Source organism: Akebia trifoliata, chromosome 16 (genome assembly GCF_017979445.1).
Source record: "Akebia trifoliata isolate Shusen 1 chromosome 16, ASM1797944v1, whole genome shotgun sequence".
Classification (NCBI taxonomy): Eukaryota; Viridiplantae; Streptophyta; class Magnoliopsida; order Ranunculales; family Lardizabalaceae; genus Akebia; species Akebia trifoliata.
Window position 1 is genome coordinate 3,468,265 of NC_141390.1, and position 19,350 is coordinate 3,487,614.

The following is a 19,350-nucleotide window of genomic DNA, read 5'->3' on the forward strand; positions in this document are numbered from 1 at the left end:
TGATTAGAGTGTTTAATGATTAGAATTTAATGCATTGAAATGAGATGGACACACAACCATGATTTAAAATATTAGAATATCTCAAATTTATCGGTAGATACCATATTGATTTTTTCATTAACCAAGACATTCAATCGATATGATATTTTAAGAGAGTTGCTATTGCCACACCAAATTTTACTAACACAACACCAAGTGTGCAATTTTTTGATGATTTATGTAAGAATAGTTGTGACATTAGTAAAAGTTGGTGTGACAATAGTAACTCTCTATTTTAAATCCTGGATACAACCCATTTTTTGTTTTAGTTTTTTTTCTATTTAGTTTTTGTTTGTTTTTCTTTTCTATTTATTTTTTATAAAAATAAATTAATACAAACACCACGTATGGAAGCAATTGAATGTTGCATACTTGTTTCATTTGTTAAATATTAGTTCAATCATTTAAATATGTTTTTTACCGTCAAAATCGATGTTATATGTTTTTTTTTTATTGTAGATTTTGAATTTTAACATACAAGAGTTTAATTCCGAACATATAAATTTTGATGTAACAAAATATTTTGCCAATGATAAGATATGTATTTAATCTGAGTTCAGTGTTATTTTTTTCATTATAACTTATCATTTATATGCAAGACTAATGCTATGTTATTTGATTGTAGATATTTTACTCTTTTAATGAACTTATTGATTGGTGTCGACGAATTGGGAAAATCTTGAAGATATTTATTGTCAATAAAAAATCAAATAACTCGAAAAGGACCTGCAGAATTAACTTTGATTACGAGAGAGGTGCAAAAGTTAGAGAACACACTTTGAAATGAAACTATGTGATTGTCTATTTCACTTAAAAGAGTGAAAGTTCTAGAAGACGATCAGTAGAAAGTTGAAGTTCAATGTGACACTCACAATGATCCATTAACAAATAATTTTGAACGACACTTTTACATGACGAGATTCACAAATGAAGAATTATAGATTTTGAAGGATATATACGGATAAGTATAAAACCTAGAAAAGTCTTAAACATATTGACGCAATTGGATAATTTTAATGCATCCATTATTAGGACAATACATAGTGTTCGACACAAAGTTAAGGTTAATGAATTAGATGGAAGGACGCAATTGTAGCAGTTGATGAAGAATTTGGACAAATATGGGCATGTAAAATGGAACTAGAGGAATGAGGATACAAATGTTTTAAGAGACCTATTTTGTGCACATTCCAAGGTCATTCCTTTAACAATATAGAGGTTCTATTGCCACGCCAACTTTTACATGGAATACCCCACTTTAGACGATATTAATAAAAATGGGTGAATTACTATTTCATGCTCTGAATAGGGCAAAATTTCGACTCCGTTAGATTGTTCATTTTAATTCAAAAAACATGTTTTTTCATTGAGATCGTCACTTTTATAATCAATGATCTTTACATGTGATCTTGTCGTTAAAAAATCAAAGATATTTTGTCTTTAAAATTACTTGTGATCTCATTGGTAAATAATCAACGAGATCGTCACTATAAATTATTAATAGTGTCCCTGGAAAACATGTTTTGGGAATTAAAATGAACAATGCACAGAGATTCGAAATTTCGAAATTTTCTCAAAAAATGATATAGGTCTTGGAGTGTTGTAAATAAAAGTTGGTGTGGCAATAGAATCATTCTAATGATGGACGATTCATGTTTGAATGTATACCAGTTGGCGAAAAAGGCTGTTTCATGAAAAGTGGCAGCATTAGCGTAAATGATATATAAATTAGGTATTTGTGATAAACATTAAAGTTTTGTCTTACTTTATAACACATTAACACTGGGGACTATAGGTGATATTGGAACATTAAATTCCTCACTGTCTTTCTTACATGTTTCGAAACTCAAAAACCCTAATCACTCTCTTTGATCAATCGATCTCGATTTCGAAATCCATTTCTACTCTGAAGGTGAAGATTATTCGAATCAATCTCATCGCAGGTAAATTTCTTCTTCTTTCAATTTTCAATTCTGAGATTGGTTTTGATTCGAAAATGAGTGGCGAATTTTATTAATGGTTTTTTTTTTTTTCTTGGTTTACTTCTCTCTCTTTCTCTCTCTCTGAAAATCTTGGCTTTGAATTCGATCGGTGGAGAAAGGATAATCAAAATCCATGTTTAATTCTCTCTGAAAATGTTGGATTTTGAATTATAGAGAAGAACTTAGGGATTATACATTGCACATTGACTGTTTGAAAAAATAAAGATCATTTATAAAAGAAATTGATTAATCTTTGATAGTTCATGTCGGGATTGGAATTACCAAACATGTCATCTTCATCGTTGTCATCTACACCTTATGACAATTACTGGGTTGGGCAATATGAGTTGTATTTCGCCATTTAATTCTGTCATGTACCACGCCTTCAATCAAGGATTGGGGCAAGTATTGTTCAACACACATCACTTTTAACAACCGTAAAATAATTTTCAAAAGTCACCATTTAATCCCCAATCATTAATTTTTTTTAACCCAAAGTTCCACATAGCTCTATCATCATCATAGACGACAGAGTTCTTAAGAAGAGGAATTGATACCTTTGAGGAAGACATCTTGGATTTATGATCAAAATTTTCACCCACCCATTGTGCCTGACTCATGAGATTTTGGAAACCTTTTTTACACAAACTATTAGTCTCCACCTGAATCTTCACGACTATATTTCTTGACGAGTTTTGTTGAATCCTATCCAAGGTTATCCTCAGATTTTGGCAAGAAAATTGTCTTCCAATTTTTATTTATATTTGATAAGTAACACAATTTATTGATGAAGTGGTTGAGATGACCAACTAAAAGAAAAATGTCTTCCAATCAATTAGATGATATTTATGAGTGTTCTTTATCTCTTTCCATTGAAACACTTGAAACAATCTTTTGAACTTATTGGATATCCTAGTCGAGTTTAACGAAAGGGAGAAAAAATAGACATGCAGAACCGAAAGACTGCTCTAAATTAGTGATTATCCCACCTTTGGACATACACTTTTATTCCAAGAAGCAAGCCACCCATCGATTCTTTCAATCACCGACTAGCACATAAATTTGATGTGTAATTTTCTCCAAGAGGAAAACCTAAATATGTCATAGGAAATTGGCACACTTTTCTATCCAACTACAGCTAAAGTCATCTGAATTAATTATTGAGTGATTTTTGAACTCAACCTGACAGGGAAACTAAAAAACTCACTGACGTGGCATGGGCAAAGAACCGTAGATTCTGTCCCTCAGGATACACAACCGACCTGACCGATCTGCCATCTGCAGTTGTGTATCCCGAGCGAAAGAATCTACTGTTCTTTGCGCATGACACGTCAGTGAGTTTTGAGTCCGGCTGTTTGGTTGAGTTCAAAAATCATTAGTCTTAATTATTTTACAGATCTAGAAACTTTTGATATATAAATTCCCGAAGAGAAGACATCACCTCAAAATGGAAAAGAACACATGTTGGCTGCCTCAAATATCTGTTCAATGGCTTACTAAAGAAATTCACATTATTTGCAAATTGATGGTGGGAGATGACCTGAACGTTTGCAAACATGGGTCACAAATTCTACATGGATCATATGGTACTGTTCTAAGTAAGATTTAGTTGGGCTTAGGCCCATAGCTCAGCTGATTTGACACATTGAAAAACAACTCTGAGGCCATGGGTTCAAGTCCAACCTACCCATAAAAAAAATGTAAGATTTCGGCACATCTTAAGTCGGGTCGATGTCTATATCTACTTGTATTTGACTCAAAACCGACCCATTTCCTTCTAGTCTGCGAGCTTTACTGGTTTTATCTTTATTTTCATACTGAAGAGATTGGTTTTCGATGAAGATTGAGATTGTCATAATCATTAAGGTGTCCTCAGTGGGGGAGGAAGAATATGGGATAAGAAGTGAGATGTTGGAGCTGTCTCTTGAAAATGTTCTCCATTTTGCAGGAAAAAAGAGGCTTAATTCGGAGTCATTTCTATTTAGATCAAATTCCTGAAAATACTTGGTTTCTTGGAAAAACTATTTTGTGCTTCCATTTTCTAGTGAACCATATGACTCATGTCTCTTAGTGGATCTGTGGTAAAAATGGAGATGTCCTACTGGTATTGCAAGGCCAATGTGCTTATGGGGAATTTTGTTTCTATGGATTGTATGGTATGTTTTTAGTTTGATGTAATGCAATTTTCTTCATTAAATCAACACATTACTTGAAGTTTATATCCAATGGATGATAACAAATGTCTCTGAAAAATCCTTGGTCATCCCTTGTTTTTCAAACACTCATTTATGAGTTTGAACCTGTCATTCCTACAAGTGGATGGCTGAAGCTTAATTTTAAATACATTAAAGAGATTGGTGATTTAGGAGTTTAGAGGATGGTGGCTTGTTTTCCCAGTGTAACATTTAACTATGAAATTGTGATGATAAAATCATCTGTTGACTCAATGGGTTTGTCCCTAATAATAGAAATCCCATCCCTTGAAACTATTCCATAAAGATATGCATGTACCTTCATAATTTTTTTTTTTTTTGATCGATAAAGATAAATTTATTGAAAAAGAGAGCGAGGGGGTCGAGGTGACCAACCAAAACACAAAAAGAACCAACAAGAGAAAAGAAAACAACACAACAAAAGAAAGAAAAAACTAACAATATGCAACCGGCGAGTTACACTCGCGGCAATGAACAAACCTTATCCCATCGCACGAGAAAATCTTCAAAAAAAGCCCCCTTGAATTCCTTGTGAAGTTTACTCCAAGAGACCAAGAGCTCCAAAATAGAAAGAACTAATCCTTTCATTGTAGAAACTTTCTCCTAAAAGATGCAACAATTACGGTCTTTCCAGATAGCCCAACAAATTGCAAATGGGGTTAAGAACCAGAGAATCCGTTTAGAAGACGAGAAAGATGCGCCCCACTCCAACCACGATTCCAAAGCCGACTTGACTGAGCGAGGAAAACAACCCACTATTCCGAATAAGGACAAGAAGTGTGACTAAATGTGATGAGTCACCCGGCAATGAATGAATAAGTGATCCACCATTTTCGCCTAGGTTTTACACATACAACACTGATTTAATGAAATAAAGCCTCTTCTGATCAACTGGTTTAAAGTCGCTAGTCTCCCTAAAGCCGCCAATTAAATAAAAACTGATATCTTAGGAGGTATCTTACCCTTCAGACAAATGCGTAAGAGAAGACTGCTGTACTACTTGGAGCAATGCTATCATATAAAGATTTAACGGTGAACTTCCCATCCCGAATGCCAACCCACAACCTCTTGTCTTCTGAGGAGTTCTGCACATAGTTACTCTTCACCCTAAGAACTAATCTCCCTAACATATCCACCTCCCAATCGTTAAAAGTTCTTCTAAACCCAAAGTCTCAGTTTAGCGTGCCATTTTCGAAACTCTTGAACACAGAAACGACTTGATTCTTTTTCAAGGATAAATCGAAAAGATTCGGGAATGAGTTCTTAAGGGGGCCATTCACATAGACTGTAGGAAACACATTTATGACAATTAATTGGATGGTCCTATTATATGTTTTCTTTAAAAATTCCAAAAACTTGTATATAATACTCAACTAATTCGCAAGCTTATCAACGAGGGCCAACATATGAATCTACTTTCGATATTATTTTTTCCCCAATATTGGAATGCGTACCTATTATTCTGAACATGTTATTGTTGTTCTTATCTTTTAAGGTTTATCCTTTTTATGTTCTCCATATTTGAAGAAGTCTTTTTCTTGGCATCTAGACACAATAGAAATTTGAAGTTTGTTGTTTTTTTCTTCCTACTTTCTCTTTTTTGGACTTGAGAACAATTCATTGGGAAATAAATTTCCGAAATGGGTATATACAGTGCATTTTACTTTTTTCCTCTTTGTGCTATCAAGTAGATATATGATAAATGAATCTTCTCATTTTCACAGGAATATAATGACAAGCAGATCTGTTCAAGGATTTGATTTAATGAGCAGTTATAGGGTTATGGAAGATGAAACTTCAAATAAGCTTGAAACAGAAGAAGAATGTGATGACACTTCTGGAAACAATGAGATGGTTGAACTTCCTACTGAGGAATTAGCTGCAAGGGCTTTATCCTTAGAGCCAAGTGTTGGAATGGAGTTCAATTCAGCAGATGATGCAAGGGAGTACTATGATGCGTATGGTAGGCGTAATGGTTTCACTATACGTGTTAACCGTAAGCAGAGATCGCGCATAGACCGTGTACCTATTGGTTATGATTATGTATGTTCAAGAGAAGGTTTTCGTCGCAAGAGACATTCTAAGGAAGATAAATATATACGGTTGTCAAAACAAACAAGAGTAGGATGCAAGGCAATGTTAGTTATAGCTTACAGGAGGGGTATAGACAAATGGGTTGTTACAAACTTTTTAAGAGAGCATAATCATGAGCTAATGCTTCCTAATGAACTTCCCGTGCGACGTTCTGATAAGGCCCCACTCAATGAGGTGCGCATTTGATTAGCTAGAAACATCTTGAATTCACGAAATACAAATTGCAAGCATTTTGTTATAGAATTCAATTAATGAATATGGATTACATGCTTTCATGTATTATAGAAGTCGGGGTATATATATTTATATTTTATAAAAGGTTGCGATATTTTTACACCTCTTTTTCCTCATTAATAAATTTACACTTATCAAAAAGAATTATTTTTACACCTTTTTTTGTGAAGACAAAAAGACACATGATCATGGGGATTGCGTTGAGTTGATTCAAGCTTTGATTTTTTGCAAGGATTATATCATTATCATCGGGAACATCTCATTATCATCGGGAACATCTTCACTAAAAGTATTGTCATTTGACATTTCTAGCCTCATCACAAGGAGATTGTGCATCAAAAATATGTTGGCCATCCATTTTACCACTTACTTGAACTCAATATTTGATGTGGTTAGAAGTTTCAGAACTGTTACTTTTTTTTTGTTTTGTTATGGGATGATCTCCATGGTGAGAGGACCGTCTTCACCAAAAATAAGCCTCAACTCATCTCCATGTGGATGCCAATGTATCAAATTTAGTGTGCCATAATATCCTGATCAGACACACACACACACAGTAGCATTTGTAATGCATATGCTCTTATGCATATATTAGGGACAAAATCATGATGAATTGATTAGGGCTTACTTTTATTTTTATTTTTATGATTAATTAGATGGTATGGGTGATCGCATTTGCAGCAGATGTAGTTGTTAATGTCATTAATTTCAACAAGGGATTACGACCTTTTCACAATAAACAGATTGCAATTAAAGAGTAACCAAGAGGTAAAATAGTATACCTATACTTGTTGCATCTCTGTCTATCCTTCTTCTAGGTGTGTATATATATATATATATATATATATATAAATAGAGAGAAAAAGTGGTACAAAAGAGGTGGTTGAGCTGACCAACCAATTGAAAAGCCAAATAAGAAAAAGAAAATGTACAAAAATAAAAATAGGCTTAAGAACCACCATACAACATAGACTCCGATGTATCCTCAAAAAACAAATCCCAAAAATTCTTGTACATTTTAGGACCGACCCCCCCTCCCCCCCCCCCCCCCCCCCCCCACCCACCCACCCACCCACCCACACACACGCACAATAAAAAAGAAGCCGCAGCCATTTGGCGCCAATTATAATGTCAGGAATTGAGCTTTCCTTCTGTTCAAGGCTTCTAATAGTCCTATCTTTAGAGAATTTTCTATATATTGTGAACAAGATCATTGGACTGAAAAGGTAAATGATGATTCTTTCCAAGTTGACAACTTGGACAAACTGAAAGACAAGAGAGGGGTGTAATTGTGATTTGCCCCTTTTTATTCAAATACCCAAGAATTCTAGAAATTCTAGAAGAAGAATGGCCTAAGCAAGCATGCCATTGATGTGAGGATACTTTGATGGATGCGACATTGATAGAAGGAAAGTTATGTTGGAGACGATCAAGGGCGTAGCCACTTGCCAACACTTTCCATGTTTCTTGTTCCTTTATAAGAAGATGAGTGTTTGAGAATTCAAAAAAACAACTGTTGTCTCAAGTAAAACGACTAACATATATATATATATATTGAATCTTGGGAACAAGAAGGTTCCTTTTAAAGCAATAGGTCTAGAAGAAGTGGGAATAAGTATTGAACATGTATGGGATATAGGAATGGAATTCCCATTACCAACCATGACTTAATCATCACGATGATATGGTTTGCAAACCGTTTCTGAAGAAATTGAGTTCTGAATATTGGTGGCTGTTCCAATGTACTCTGTTGGAGATGTTGGCATTGTTGATGAGGGGCTCAAGTGTTAAACCCTTGATTGTGAAGTGTTTTGAAGAGTTATTAGTGTGTGTCACCTCTTGAGGATCTCTACCACCACAGTTATTCCTACCAGATCTTCCTCCTCTTTGAGCAGTGAACACAGAATTGTGTATAGGATATTCAGGTGTTAGGGATTTTAGAAGGAGTTCATGAGATAACAAAGAGGGAATCACTTCTCTAAATGTAGGAATGGGAGGCTTTGTGAGGATGGTTGTACCAAAGTGTGGTACTCAGGGCCTACACCTTTCAAAATCCAATACACTTGGATAGTATTTGGGACTGGGCTGCCAATAGCTTATAGCAACTCACACATATTCTTAAATTTTCGAGCATGATCAGAAATAGAGAACGATCCTTTTTTTTTTAATAAAAAAGTTGGAGCTCCCTTTGTCTTTGAACTTTGGGAGAAGATCTCTCATAGGGTTGTCCATACTTCATGGGATGTGTGAAGTTCCGTTACATCAATCATAGCTTCTTCAGAAAGCAAGGCATATATCAAACTTATGGCAAGTTTGTCTGTAATATTTCATTCAACAAAATCAAAATTTGGTTCCAATATTCCTCCTTCAATAATGATGGTGGGTGGTCGTTGAAGAAGAATACCCAAAATATAGCCAGGAATAGATTTTCTAGAAGAACCGTAAACTGACTTTGCCATATAAGAAAGTTTAATGGAGATCATATTTGTCATTGCAGAGAAAGAAAGTGATTGATTATGAGAAGTTGTGATCAGTTGGTTTGGCATGACAGATGAAGCACCAAAACATAATTTCTTAGGAGAAAAATAAACCTGACCAAGGTGAGAATTGTTTTTTTGAAAATAACTCCAATGCCATGACCAATATTTGTAATAACATGTTTCTTCCATAGTCACCAAGTTAGGGTTTGGGAATAAGTCGGCAAGGGGAAAATTCAGTAAAATCGGGAAACATCGGAAAAAGTTGGGAAAAAATTGAGCTAGGTTAGGGTATGTAATCGTTCCTAATAGCAGGTGTTCTCATATTATATCAAGTTTCATATTAAACTAGAATGATAAATTAAGAATTCCCATGTTGATGTCATTTATGCGTCCACAACAAGTAATCACATGTCCACAACATATTCAAGGTTTATACTATTCAAAATATAAAAAAGATCACTATCGTGAGTCTGAATTAAGATCAAATCAATGTCATTCTCCTCATTATTTTACACATTTTTTTTTTTTTTGATAGGTAAAGATAATTTTATTAGAATCAAAATGGAGGTCGAGATGACCAATTGGAAGATACAAGGAAACACAAACCTACCCAAGGGAAGGGGGGATTCCCCCTAGAAAAACTACCCCATGTCTAAATTACAAACCCTATCCCACCTACACCCCTGAATTCTTTAAAATGTTTACACCAAAAAAATAATAAAGCTAAGATGATGTAGGACGGCGTGGAAAGAAAAGAAAATAAGGGGGTTTAGGGAATTTTGGTTGGGGATTGGGTTTAGGATTTGGGCGACAATAAGAAAAGGGTTTCCAAAATCCCAATTGGTTATATGTTGAAATGTAAAACATAAAGCTTTCTAATTAACACATTTTGAAATTACAATTCGGGGTAGATTTAAGATATTTAATCATGACCTTTTGCAATTATGATCACAATCCCAATGAAAATGGTTAAATACTTGTAGGGTAAGAAAATGATTAAGGGTTAAAGATTTGGAAAAAAGATTAATGAAATAAGGGTTAAAGAAAATAGGAAAATGATTAAAAGTTGAGGTTTGTAGGTTTCAAGAAATTAAAAAGGAATTTGAAGAATCAAGAATCAAGAAAGTAAAATAAAATCAAGAAAAAAAAATAAAAGAATAGAAAAAAAAATAAAGATTAAAAGAAAAAAAGAGAAAGGCATAGAAAGATAAAACCTTGGAATCACACCAAGGGCTTCTTGGAATTAGACCAAGAATGGTGGAGAAGTCACTTCACTTCATGAAAGAAACTCATTCTTTATTCATCAAAATTCTTCGTTGTTCATTAATAAAAAATAACCCTAATACAATCTATATAAAAAAAAAAAATCAAGAATCTTAGTCAAACTAATTTTCGTAACTTTCTCTCCTAATTTTCAGACCCTAATAAACTTAAATAAAATATAAAGTAAGATTACTAAATTTCCCCTAAATATAATACTAAGACTATGGGCCAATAAAACATGAAAATAAGCCAAAAAATATAAAATTAAAGCCTCCAAATAGAAAACTAAATAAATAACTAATCTAAAATAATCTCGAACGATAAATCTAAACCCAAATAAATGAAAACGTAAATAATTACAAATTTTCTATCGGAACCCTTGATGGTTGACTTGATTTGCGTTCCGCATTATAAGATCTCACTAAGACGTCTTTGTCCTCCCTTTCTTTATTGTTGAAGACCCTATGGTTGCTTTCCCGCCAAATTCCCTAATATATCACGAATGGTAGGAGACCCCAAAACGTCCATGTTGCCTTTATAAAATACCTTCCCTAATGTAACCAACTATCCAATAAACCATCCAAATAAAATGGAACGCACCCAACCACTTTGAATAGACGAAGAAATGATTTCTTTCAGCCGTGAAACTACAATGAATGAGCTTATGATTCATGGACTCCCCATTTTTCTTACAAAGGCAACAAAAGTTTGGGAGAAAGAACCCTCTCTTTGCTAAGAGATCAACGGTCGATAACCTTCCAAGAATTTCAAGTCACATAAAGATTGGAACTTTTGAGGGAATCAAAGTATTCCAAACCATGGTGTATGGGAAATTCGGCTCTCGCTTCTTTGGATCCCAGCCAAGTAAAAAGATCTGATAGAAAAGTTGCCATCCTTCGTACTAATCCATATGCGGGTGTCTTCAATATTAAGATCCAAAGCCGAAGAGTCGACACAAGCTGTGAATCTCTCTAAGTAGCCTATTTCCCAATCATTGGACGATTGAACCCAAAGTCCCAACCAAACCTCTCATCATCCCTACGAATGAAGGAGGATATTAATTCCCCTTTTTTCAAAGAGACCTCAAACAATTTCAGAAACTGGCTATTTAAATCTTTGTCCCCACACCACCAATCCTCCCAAAATCTTACTCGATCCCCCTTACCCACTTTAAATTTCACCTTCTTGCGACACAAAGGAAGCCTACCCAAAATCCCTTTCCATACCCCACACTTGTGAGTCTTTAGCTTCACCGTTCTCCCACCTATTATTTTGCACCCAAAACTTATCCTCTACCACCTTCCTCCATAGACTACCATCCTCATTCACAAAGCTCTACAACCACTTTCCCAAAAGAGCTAAATTCATTACACTAAACTTCTTTAAACCCAATCCTCCACAACTCTTTGGCGTATACATTTTCTTCCAACACATGAGATGGAGCTTCTTTAATGCAGAATACAAATCAAGTCAATAGTCAAGGGTTCCGACAAAAAATTTGTAATTATTGAGGTTTTCACTTAATTAGGTCTAGATTTATTGTCGAGATTAATTTAGATTAGTTGTTTTTTTAGTTTTGAGTTGTTTTAGAGTTTTATTTTTATGTTTTTTGGGCTTATATTCATGTTTTATTGGCTCATGATCTTACTATAATATTTAGGGGTAATTTTAGGATGTGTTTTATTTAAATTTATTAGTGTTGAAAATTTAGGAGAGAGAAAGTTACGAAAATTAGGTATTTTAGTTTTATTAGGACTCTTGGTTGATTTTCCTTATTTATAGATTGTATTAGGGTTTATTTATGGAGAGAATGAATGGAATAAACAAATTATAAAAGTTTATGTTTTTTTTTGAATGTTGGTGCATTCTATGTTGTTGATGTCATGGAAATCATTGGGGTAATTCAAAGGTAAATATCATTTTTTTTTTCTTTTCTTTAATCCTCTTCTTATTCTCTTATCTTCTTTTGTTTATTTGTGAGAGATTAAGAAACCATCAAGAACCCTATAATCCTTTCAAGAACCCAACCCATAAACTTCGTTTTCTTGATTTTTCAAGAAATCTTGAATTCTTGATTTTGGATTTCTTAAAGTCTTGGATTCTTGAATCTTGATTCTTGATTTTTGAAACCTTTTTCTTGATTCTTGAAACCTACAAACCTCAACTCTTAATCTTTTCTCCATTCTCTTAACCTTTAATCATTACCTTACAAACTCTAACCTTTAACCATTTTCATCTATCCTGTTGTAATTGCGAGAAAACGATATTTTACTTTTGGGTTTACCCTATTTTAACCCAAATCGTTAACCAAATCCCTAACCAAATTCTCTATTTTCCCAAATTTTCCCTTTCTTCCCTTGCCATCCTGCATAATTCTTGTTCCCTTCTCTATCATGCCAAAAGAAGTCTATGCACAACCTATTAAGCCTCAATTCCACACTATTAGGCAAGGAGAGCAAAGAGAGAAAATAATTTGGAATTGCAGACAAGGTGCTTTTAATCAATGTGTGTTTATCGCCTTTTGAGAGAGATCTCGCTTTCCACAAGCTTAGCTTCTTCCTCACCTTCTCCAACACTGGGTCCCATATCTCTTTACTACAATACTCACAACCCAAAGAAAGCCCCAGAAAGGATGAAGGTAGGGTACCCACTTGAAAACCAATTGAAGCTGCCAACATTTTTATCCCCGGAATCTGACCCACTGCATATAATTTGCACTTCCTATAGTTCACAGGAATGCCCGATATGGTCTCAAAACAATCGAGAATCCCACTCAAAAAATGAACCTGCATAGGAGAAGAGTCGAGGAAGACCAAAGTATTGTCTACAAATTGAAGGTGTGAAATAGGAATGCCCTCGGTGCCCTTGTTTCCACCGCTCTAGCCAGCATTCGCCCCAAAACTTCCCCAACAATAATGAAAAAAAAAGGAGACAAAGGGTCACCCTGTCGTAATCCTCTCGAACTCCAAAAGAACCTCGATGGGGACCCATTTACAAATATTGAGAAAGATGGAGTAGACTACACATCATGATTCACTTGATCCATTTCCTTCTAAAGCCCGTCCTTCTCAACAAATACTTGAGAAAGTTCCAATTCACATGGTCATATGCATTTTGAAGTTCTTAAAAGTCACGTATTATTAAAACAAAGTTGTGATTCAATAAGTGAAGGAAAAATTCATGAATTAATCGCGCAAATTTTTCAATAAGTCGGAGATTTTGGTGACTATTTTGTTTCTTCTACAAGAAAAGAAGAGAGAAAGAAAGGGACGAATTCCTTTGGAAAGAGTTGGATGGGATACCAACCTCATTCATAGACCTTTCATTATATAGAATAAAGTGAGAATGCTAAAGTAAATAGAAACATTCTTTATAGGAAAAACTTTCTAAGCCATTGTGCCTCCAATACTACGTCATGGGTTCACAGCCCCCTAAGGGTAATTTGTGGCAATCTACCAAACAATGTAGTTTTTGTAATGCAGTAAGTAAAGCAGAAAACACACCAAGGCTACTGATTTTACCTCCAGCAGCAATGTTAACTTCAAAATTTTCATGAGGTTTTACACGAATCCCAGCTTTTTGAGGATGGTGGGAGTGATGAAGATTTGGGTACTATCTGTTTCTATTAACAAGTTCACCTGTATCCACGTGGTAGATCCAAGAGTTTTAACACACCGCTTTTAGTTCATGAACTGACAGTTATGAGTAGAGAAGACCTTGGCAAGAGTTTCAAAAGAAAGAGCAGGCCATGGACTAGACGAGAGGTGGATGGGAATGAGGAATAGATAAGGCTTGGAAGCTACATTTTTTTTTCCTCGTCTTTTTTTATTTATTTAAAAAGAAAGTTTGGGAACTCTCTTTCTCTCAGTGCCTGGCTCGCCTTACTTCCCCGGGCTCGCACGGATCAATTCTGTTGGCTTCTACTTTTGTCTGATCTGATGACTTCATCACTTAGCTCATTTTCCTCCCCCTTAATGATGTCTACGTGTGATATGTGTCCTGGGGTATATTTTTCCTCACAATTGCAAGACATCCCCAATCTCCTTATTCGCTTATCTCTGCTGCTCTCAAGCATTGAGTGGCGATGGTGCTTTCTTTGTTGGAGCAATGTGTAATAGCACCATGAAACCCAGCTAATCATGCTCCTTCATTGATACTAATGCTACCTCCTCGTGGTGGCAACACCAATTGAAAAGTTTGGCTCACTGTGTATATGCATATATATTGAAAAGAATGACGGACGAGGTGACCATTTGAGTACGAGGCATGGAAAAAAGCAGACCCAAAGACAAAGGATTGGTAATTCATTGGAGTATTGGACCATTTACAGACAAATCCCATCTACAAATGAAGTCTTCAAAAAAAAAAAAAACTAAACTAAACTAAACAAAACCCCAAAACTCTTCAGACACATTGGCCCAATAAGACCCATGACCTCAAATGCAACTCTTTTCACTGAAAGCTCCTTTCCCTAAAAAATTCGAGTGTTTCCCTCCGTCCATGATCCCCATCCAATGGCGAAGGGGGTGAGACTCCACAAAATTTGATTAGAGCCATGGAAACCTTGGCCCAAATAGGTCCAGTAAAGAAGTAGGGACTGAAGAAACTGAGGAAATCAATGCAAAACACCAAACAAGGATAAGAAGTGGGAGCAAATCTGATAAGAGAATGAACAATGCACAAGAATGTGCTCCGTCGACTCCCCTCTTTCTTTGCATAAAAAGCAAATGTTCGGAGCAGGAAAACCTTGGAGAATAATCTGATCCGTGGTGAGAATCTTCCTCAAAGTTGGCAACCAGAAGAAGGATACTTTCAAGGGTAACTTGGTACTTCAAATAAAGGAAAAATGAGGGGATGTCGGACCCTGAGCACAAGAGATAGATTGAGCTAACTGAGAAAATTCCATCCTGAGTGCCAACGATAATCAACAGTTGGATTAGCCCTTTCAAATCATTGTAGATCGGCTCTCAGGGATCATCCTTGGTTCATCAAGTAGTGATATGGCGGCTCTTGGCACTAAGTTTTTTCTCCTGATTGATTAGACTTTGCCAAGAAGAGTCCTTCCTTTGTGGTGTGGGTCTTGACTGCAGCCATCACATGCCGATAGTGATTTTGACGGTTGAGATTTTTTTTTCTAACAGTCACCTTATCGGGCATAAGTGGTCTCGTGTCCTCACTCTGATACCAAATTCTAACGATACTATACTGTAAACACAGGCCGAATGGTGGAGAAAATGATGGTGAAATTTTATTAGAACTGAAAAATGGATAGAAACATAGAAGGTCAATTGTATTCGAGATGGTCAATCTCTTTTCCCATGAGACTTTGTTGGATTTTTGGATGCCTAAGTCAGATATACTTTGCCTTATTTATAGTCATCTCAATTAGACTTCACAATTTGATTTTAAACTAAGACTCCATACTAAGAGAAACACCAACAGAAACAGTTCTCTCTTATCAGAAAATGCTACTGTGTCATGTACACAGTAAAGTGCATATGCAATGCATCAGTCATGCGCGGGATGACATTATGATGCCATCGTTCCGAGTGCAATTGGTTGCACTGAGGTGGTATTCTCAATTAACTCAGCTATCGCAAGATGGGGTCCTTTTGGATATATAATTTTTATAGATTGGCTTGTTATGATGATTCAATGGATTCCAACATCCAATGAATTTGTATGACCTCATGGATTGTGTCTTTCTTTTTTTTTCTTTTCCGTGTTATGGCAATTAAATTTTGTGCACTTTTTCTTGTTTGCAGGATGAAAAGGATAAAAGAATTCGTGAGTTAACCACCAGGCTTTATAATGAGAGACAACGATTTCAACGACAGTGTACAGCATATGAAGATCGATGTGCGGCATATGAGGTTCAGTTAGGTAAGATTTTGAAAGATATTGAGGTACACACAGAACACCTAACAAAAAAAGTTGATGGTGTAGTTCAGAGTATAAAAGAGATTGAAGATGAAGACTCTGACTATGGGGAGGCCCCGTCGATTCTGAGTGAGTAGTCTTCTTTTTCCTCATTCATGCATGTTGTGTTCTTTTCGTATGATCGTGTGGGAAAATTGACAGGAAAATGTTGCTGGAAAAAAATTCTGACTCAGACCCTTGAAGAGATTGATTTTCTTGGCAGGGTGGGAAGATCTTAGTGTTATTCCATCAACTAAAAACAACTCTCTTGACATTTTTCTAGGTGCAATCAAAACACCAGCAAACATTTTATGGGAAAATTTATTTTCTCGGGACCATTTGATTCAAAATGATCTTCTCCAGAAAGCATTTTCTACACGATCATACACCCTCAACTCATAATTTTCTTAGTTCACGGATTACTTTTCAGGTCGAATTGTAGTGTAAGCTTGAGGAAGGTCGTAATTTTGGTTTTTTGTTTGTTTGTTTGTTTGTTTGTTTTAAAACTATATCAGGAGAGAAGAAGCGGAAGGGAAACTTACCTAGCCGAATTTGCTTATAATCACAGAAAAGAAAATGTGGCAAAAGGCAAACAACCACAGATTGAAGAACGGGTTATCATCGGTACAATTCTTATATTAGATCTGTGCTACAAGCTTTCTTCGAACGGATGGGTACATATTGGGCCTACTCTATCAAGTTTCAACCTCCATTGTGTCTCATAAAGGAAGGGTTTGTTGTTGGCAGTCAATAGTTGAGGAAAGCAAGTTAACATTTTTATGAATTTAGATTTAGTTGGGCATTTCAAATTTTCCCAATTAGCAAGGGAGGTATGTGAAAAAAGAAGAAGAAATTCCTTGTATGTTAAAAACACAATTTAGTATAATGGCTTTTGTTAGTCTGTTTCCTTTTTCTTCCAACAAAGAACATTTAGGAGTGTTTGAATATGAATATATATTGGACATAAAATTTCATAAAATAGTTCAAAAGAGAGGGTAAAACAGAAAGAAAGTAGACTGACCATTGCGTTGGCCATTATAACAGCACATGACAGACAAATTCCTAATACTGCTGTTAGTTTGTCATAGTATCTGGTGCCCTCAAGTTAAGTTTCATGATGTTTTATAGGTCAATTGTTTTTTTCCAGTTCAATAAAGGCATCTACACACATTTGGTGTTTGAACTTTTGGATTTTTGTACAAGTTTGTTGAGAGTTAAGGAAACTCATGGGACACGAGGAACTGGAACTGTAATTCTGTAGATATTTATTGGTAAGATTGACTGGAATTACAATCGAGGAGATTCGATTGAGTATATATATATATATATATATATGTATATCCATTTTACAAGATCCAATGACATCTGCCTGTGGTGTAGGTAACATTGAAAAAATGGATGGCTGAGAGAGAGCTCAATTGGCTTCATACTGTCATTGTGAAACTCTTCCTGAGGCATCTGGTTTCGATTGTATACCTGATTCTCAATTCTGATCATGGATTGTCAAAATCATTATATATATAGGGAGCCGTTCGGCACTAGCTTAAATACCATACATTTTGCCAAGCAAAACAAGGCTGTTGGATAAGATGCAGATCGATGGCGCAGATTGAAAGTTGCAGCGAAAGAGCGTTTAAGTTACAAATTATCGGTTATTTACAGTGCCATCCTTAAACTTTTAAGGATTTAGTGCTACCTCCCTAAATCCAAGCCCAAATAACATAATAGTGAGTTCTGTTTGACAGAAAACTCTCATTCTCTCTTGTTCTCCTTTTGTTCGCCCTCCCCCTCTCTGTCTTTCACTGCAAAAAGAACCCTAACACTTTCGCTGCAACTCCTTCCCTCTCTCTCTCTCTCTCTGTGCAACTCCATCTCTCTCGCTCTCTCTTGCTGCAACACTCTTTCTTCCTACAACTCTCTCTCTGTAGTTGACAAATTAACACACTCTCTCACACGACAAAGACAGGTACTCTCTCTCTCTCTCTCATCACTCTTTTTATATTAATTTTGGGAGCGACGATTTGATTTCTGATTTGATGAAGACAAAAATTCGGGAATTATTTAGGTTTTTTTTTTCCTGATTTGGTTTCCATTTCACTAATAATGAAACAATCTAAAACTCCTCAACCTACCATTGTCCCTGTTATAAACCACTCTGGCCTTCGTTGCATTTCCTTGTTCACTAAATAGGGTCTCAAGAGCCGAATCATCAACACCCCACGAGATATTCCCCACATAGACTCGGTTAGAAGAATCAAAATTTCTCCGATTGGGAGAATCGAAACTTCCCCCACCTCTGGCGCCTTGCTGGCAAAGAAATCTTGCTTAGGAGGAGGAGGTCCATAATTCACCCTTAAACGCCTCCTATCGATTTCCTGCCACAACATTATGATTTCTAGATTAAAGACCCAGAAGAATCACAACTCAACTAGTAAATATGAAAAAGATTTTTCAAAATTGAAACCAATCAATTGGAAATTTTCAATCTTTATAAAGACCAAAGTACCTAATGCACTTGTCTTGTATAGCAATTACATTGTCTCAAATATAGTTTTTCAAGCAAATGGTCAAGATTTTTTACTGGATGTACAAGTGAAAAATGGGGTGGGTGGGGTGCTCTTGTATCAATGAACTGCTAAATTTATTAAATCGTTTATCTTTGAATTAGAAAGGGATTTCTTGCACTGTAATTGTGGAAACATTTTTTGCTTCCGATTTTAGTATATTTCTGATTTTAAATATCACTAGATGTTATTTGAAAATTTTTGATTTCTGAACCATGTAAGGATTTTTTATGGCTACAAATAAATTATATATTTCTAATTTGTAGGATTTTTTATTGGTTTCTGTTTTTTTAGGATTACGTTTTTAATTAGGATTTTTTTTTTTTAATTTTTTAATTTTTTAATTTTTTTAATTTTTTAATTTTTTTTTGTTTCTGATTTTTAGGGTAATAGTTTTTTATGGCTATAGATAGTTTATATATTTCTAATTTGTAGGGCCTTTTATTACGAAAATTTTGGTTTATAATGTTTAAAGTTTAATACAAATTTTTATTTAGGATATATAGGTTTCTGATTTGAGGGCTTAATTAAGGATAAATTGAACAATATCTTACATGAGTTC

The 19,350-nt window shown here is 35.2% G+C and overlaps 1 protein-coding gene across 2 annotated transcripts; it reads left to right on the top strand.

The window, feature by feature from the left end:
* Window positions 1–1,823: 1,823 nt before the first annotated feature.
* On the top strand, window positions 1,824–17,131 carry LOC147382303 (uncharacterized). Of its 2 annotated transcripts, XM_086427534.1 has the most exons (5): window positions 1,827–1,982; window positions 3,970–4,177; window positions 5,959–6,502; window positions 16,071–16,314; window positions 16,740–17,131. In XM_086427534.1, the coding sequence occupies exons 2-5, from the start codon at window positions 4,140–4,142 to the stop codon at window positions 16,784–16,786; spliced, it is 873 nt and encodes a 290-aa protein (XP_086283660.1). In that variant the 5' UTR covers window positions 1,827–1,982; window positions 3,970–4,139; the 3' UTR covers window positions 16,787–17,131. The 2 variants fall into 2 exon arrangements, with proteins under 2 accessions (XP_086283661.1, XP_086283660.1); XM_086427535.1 differs by lacking the exon at window positions 3,970–4,177 and having other exon boundaries at window positions 1,824–1,982.
* Window positions 17,132–19,350: the final 2,219 nt, after the last annotated feature.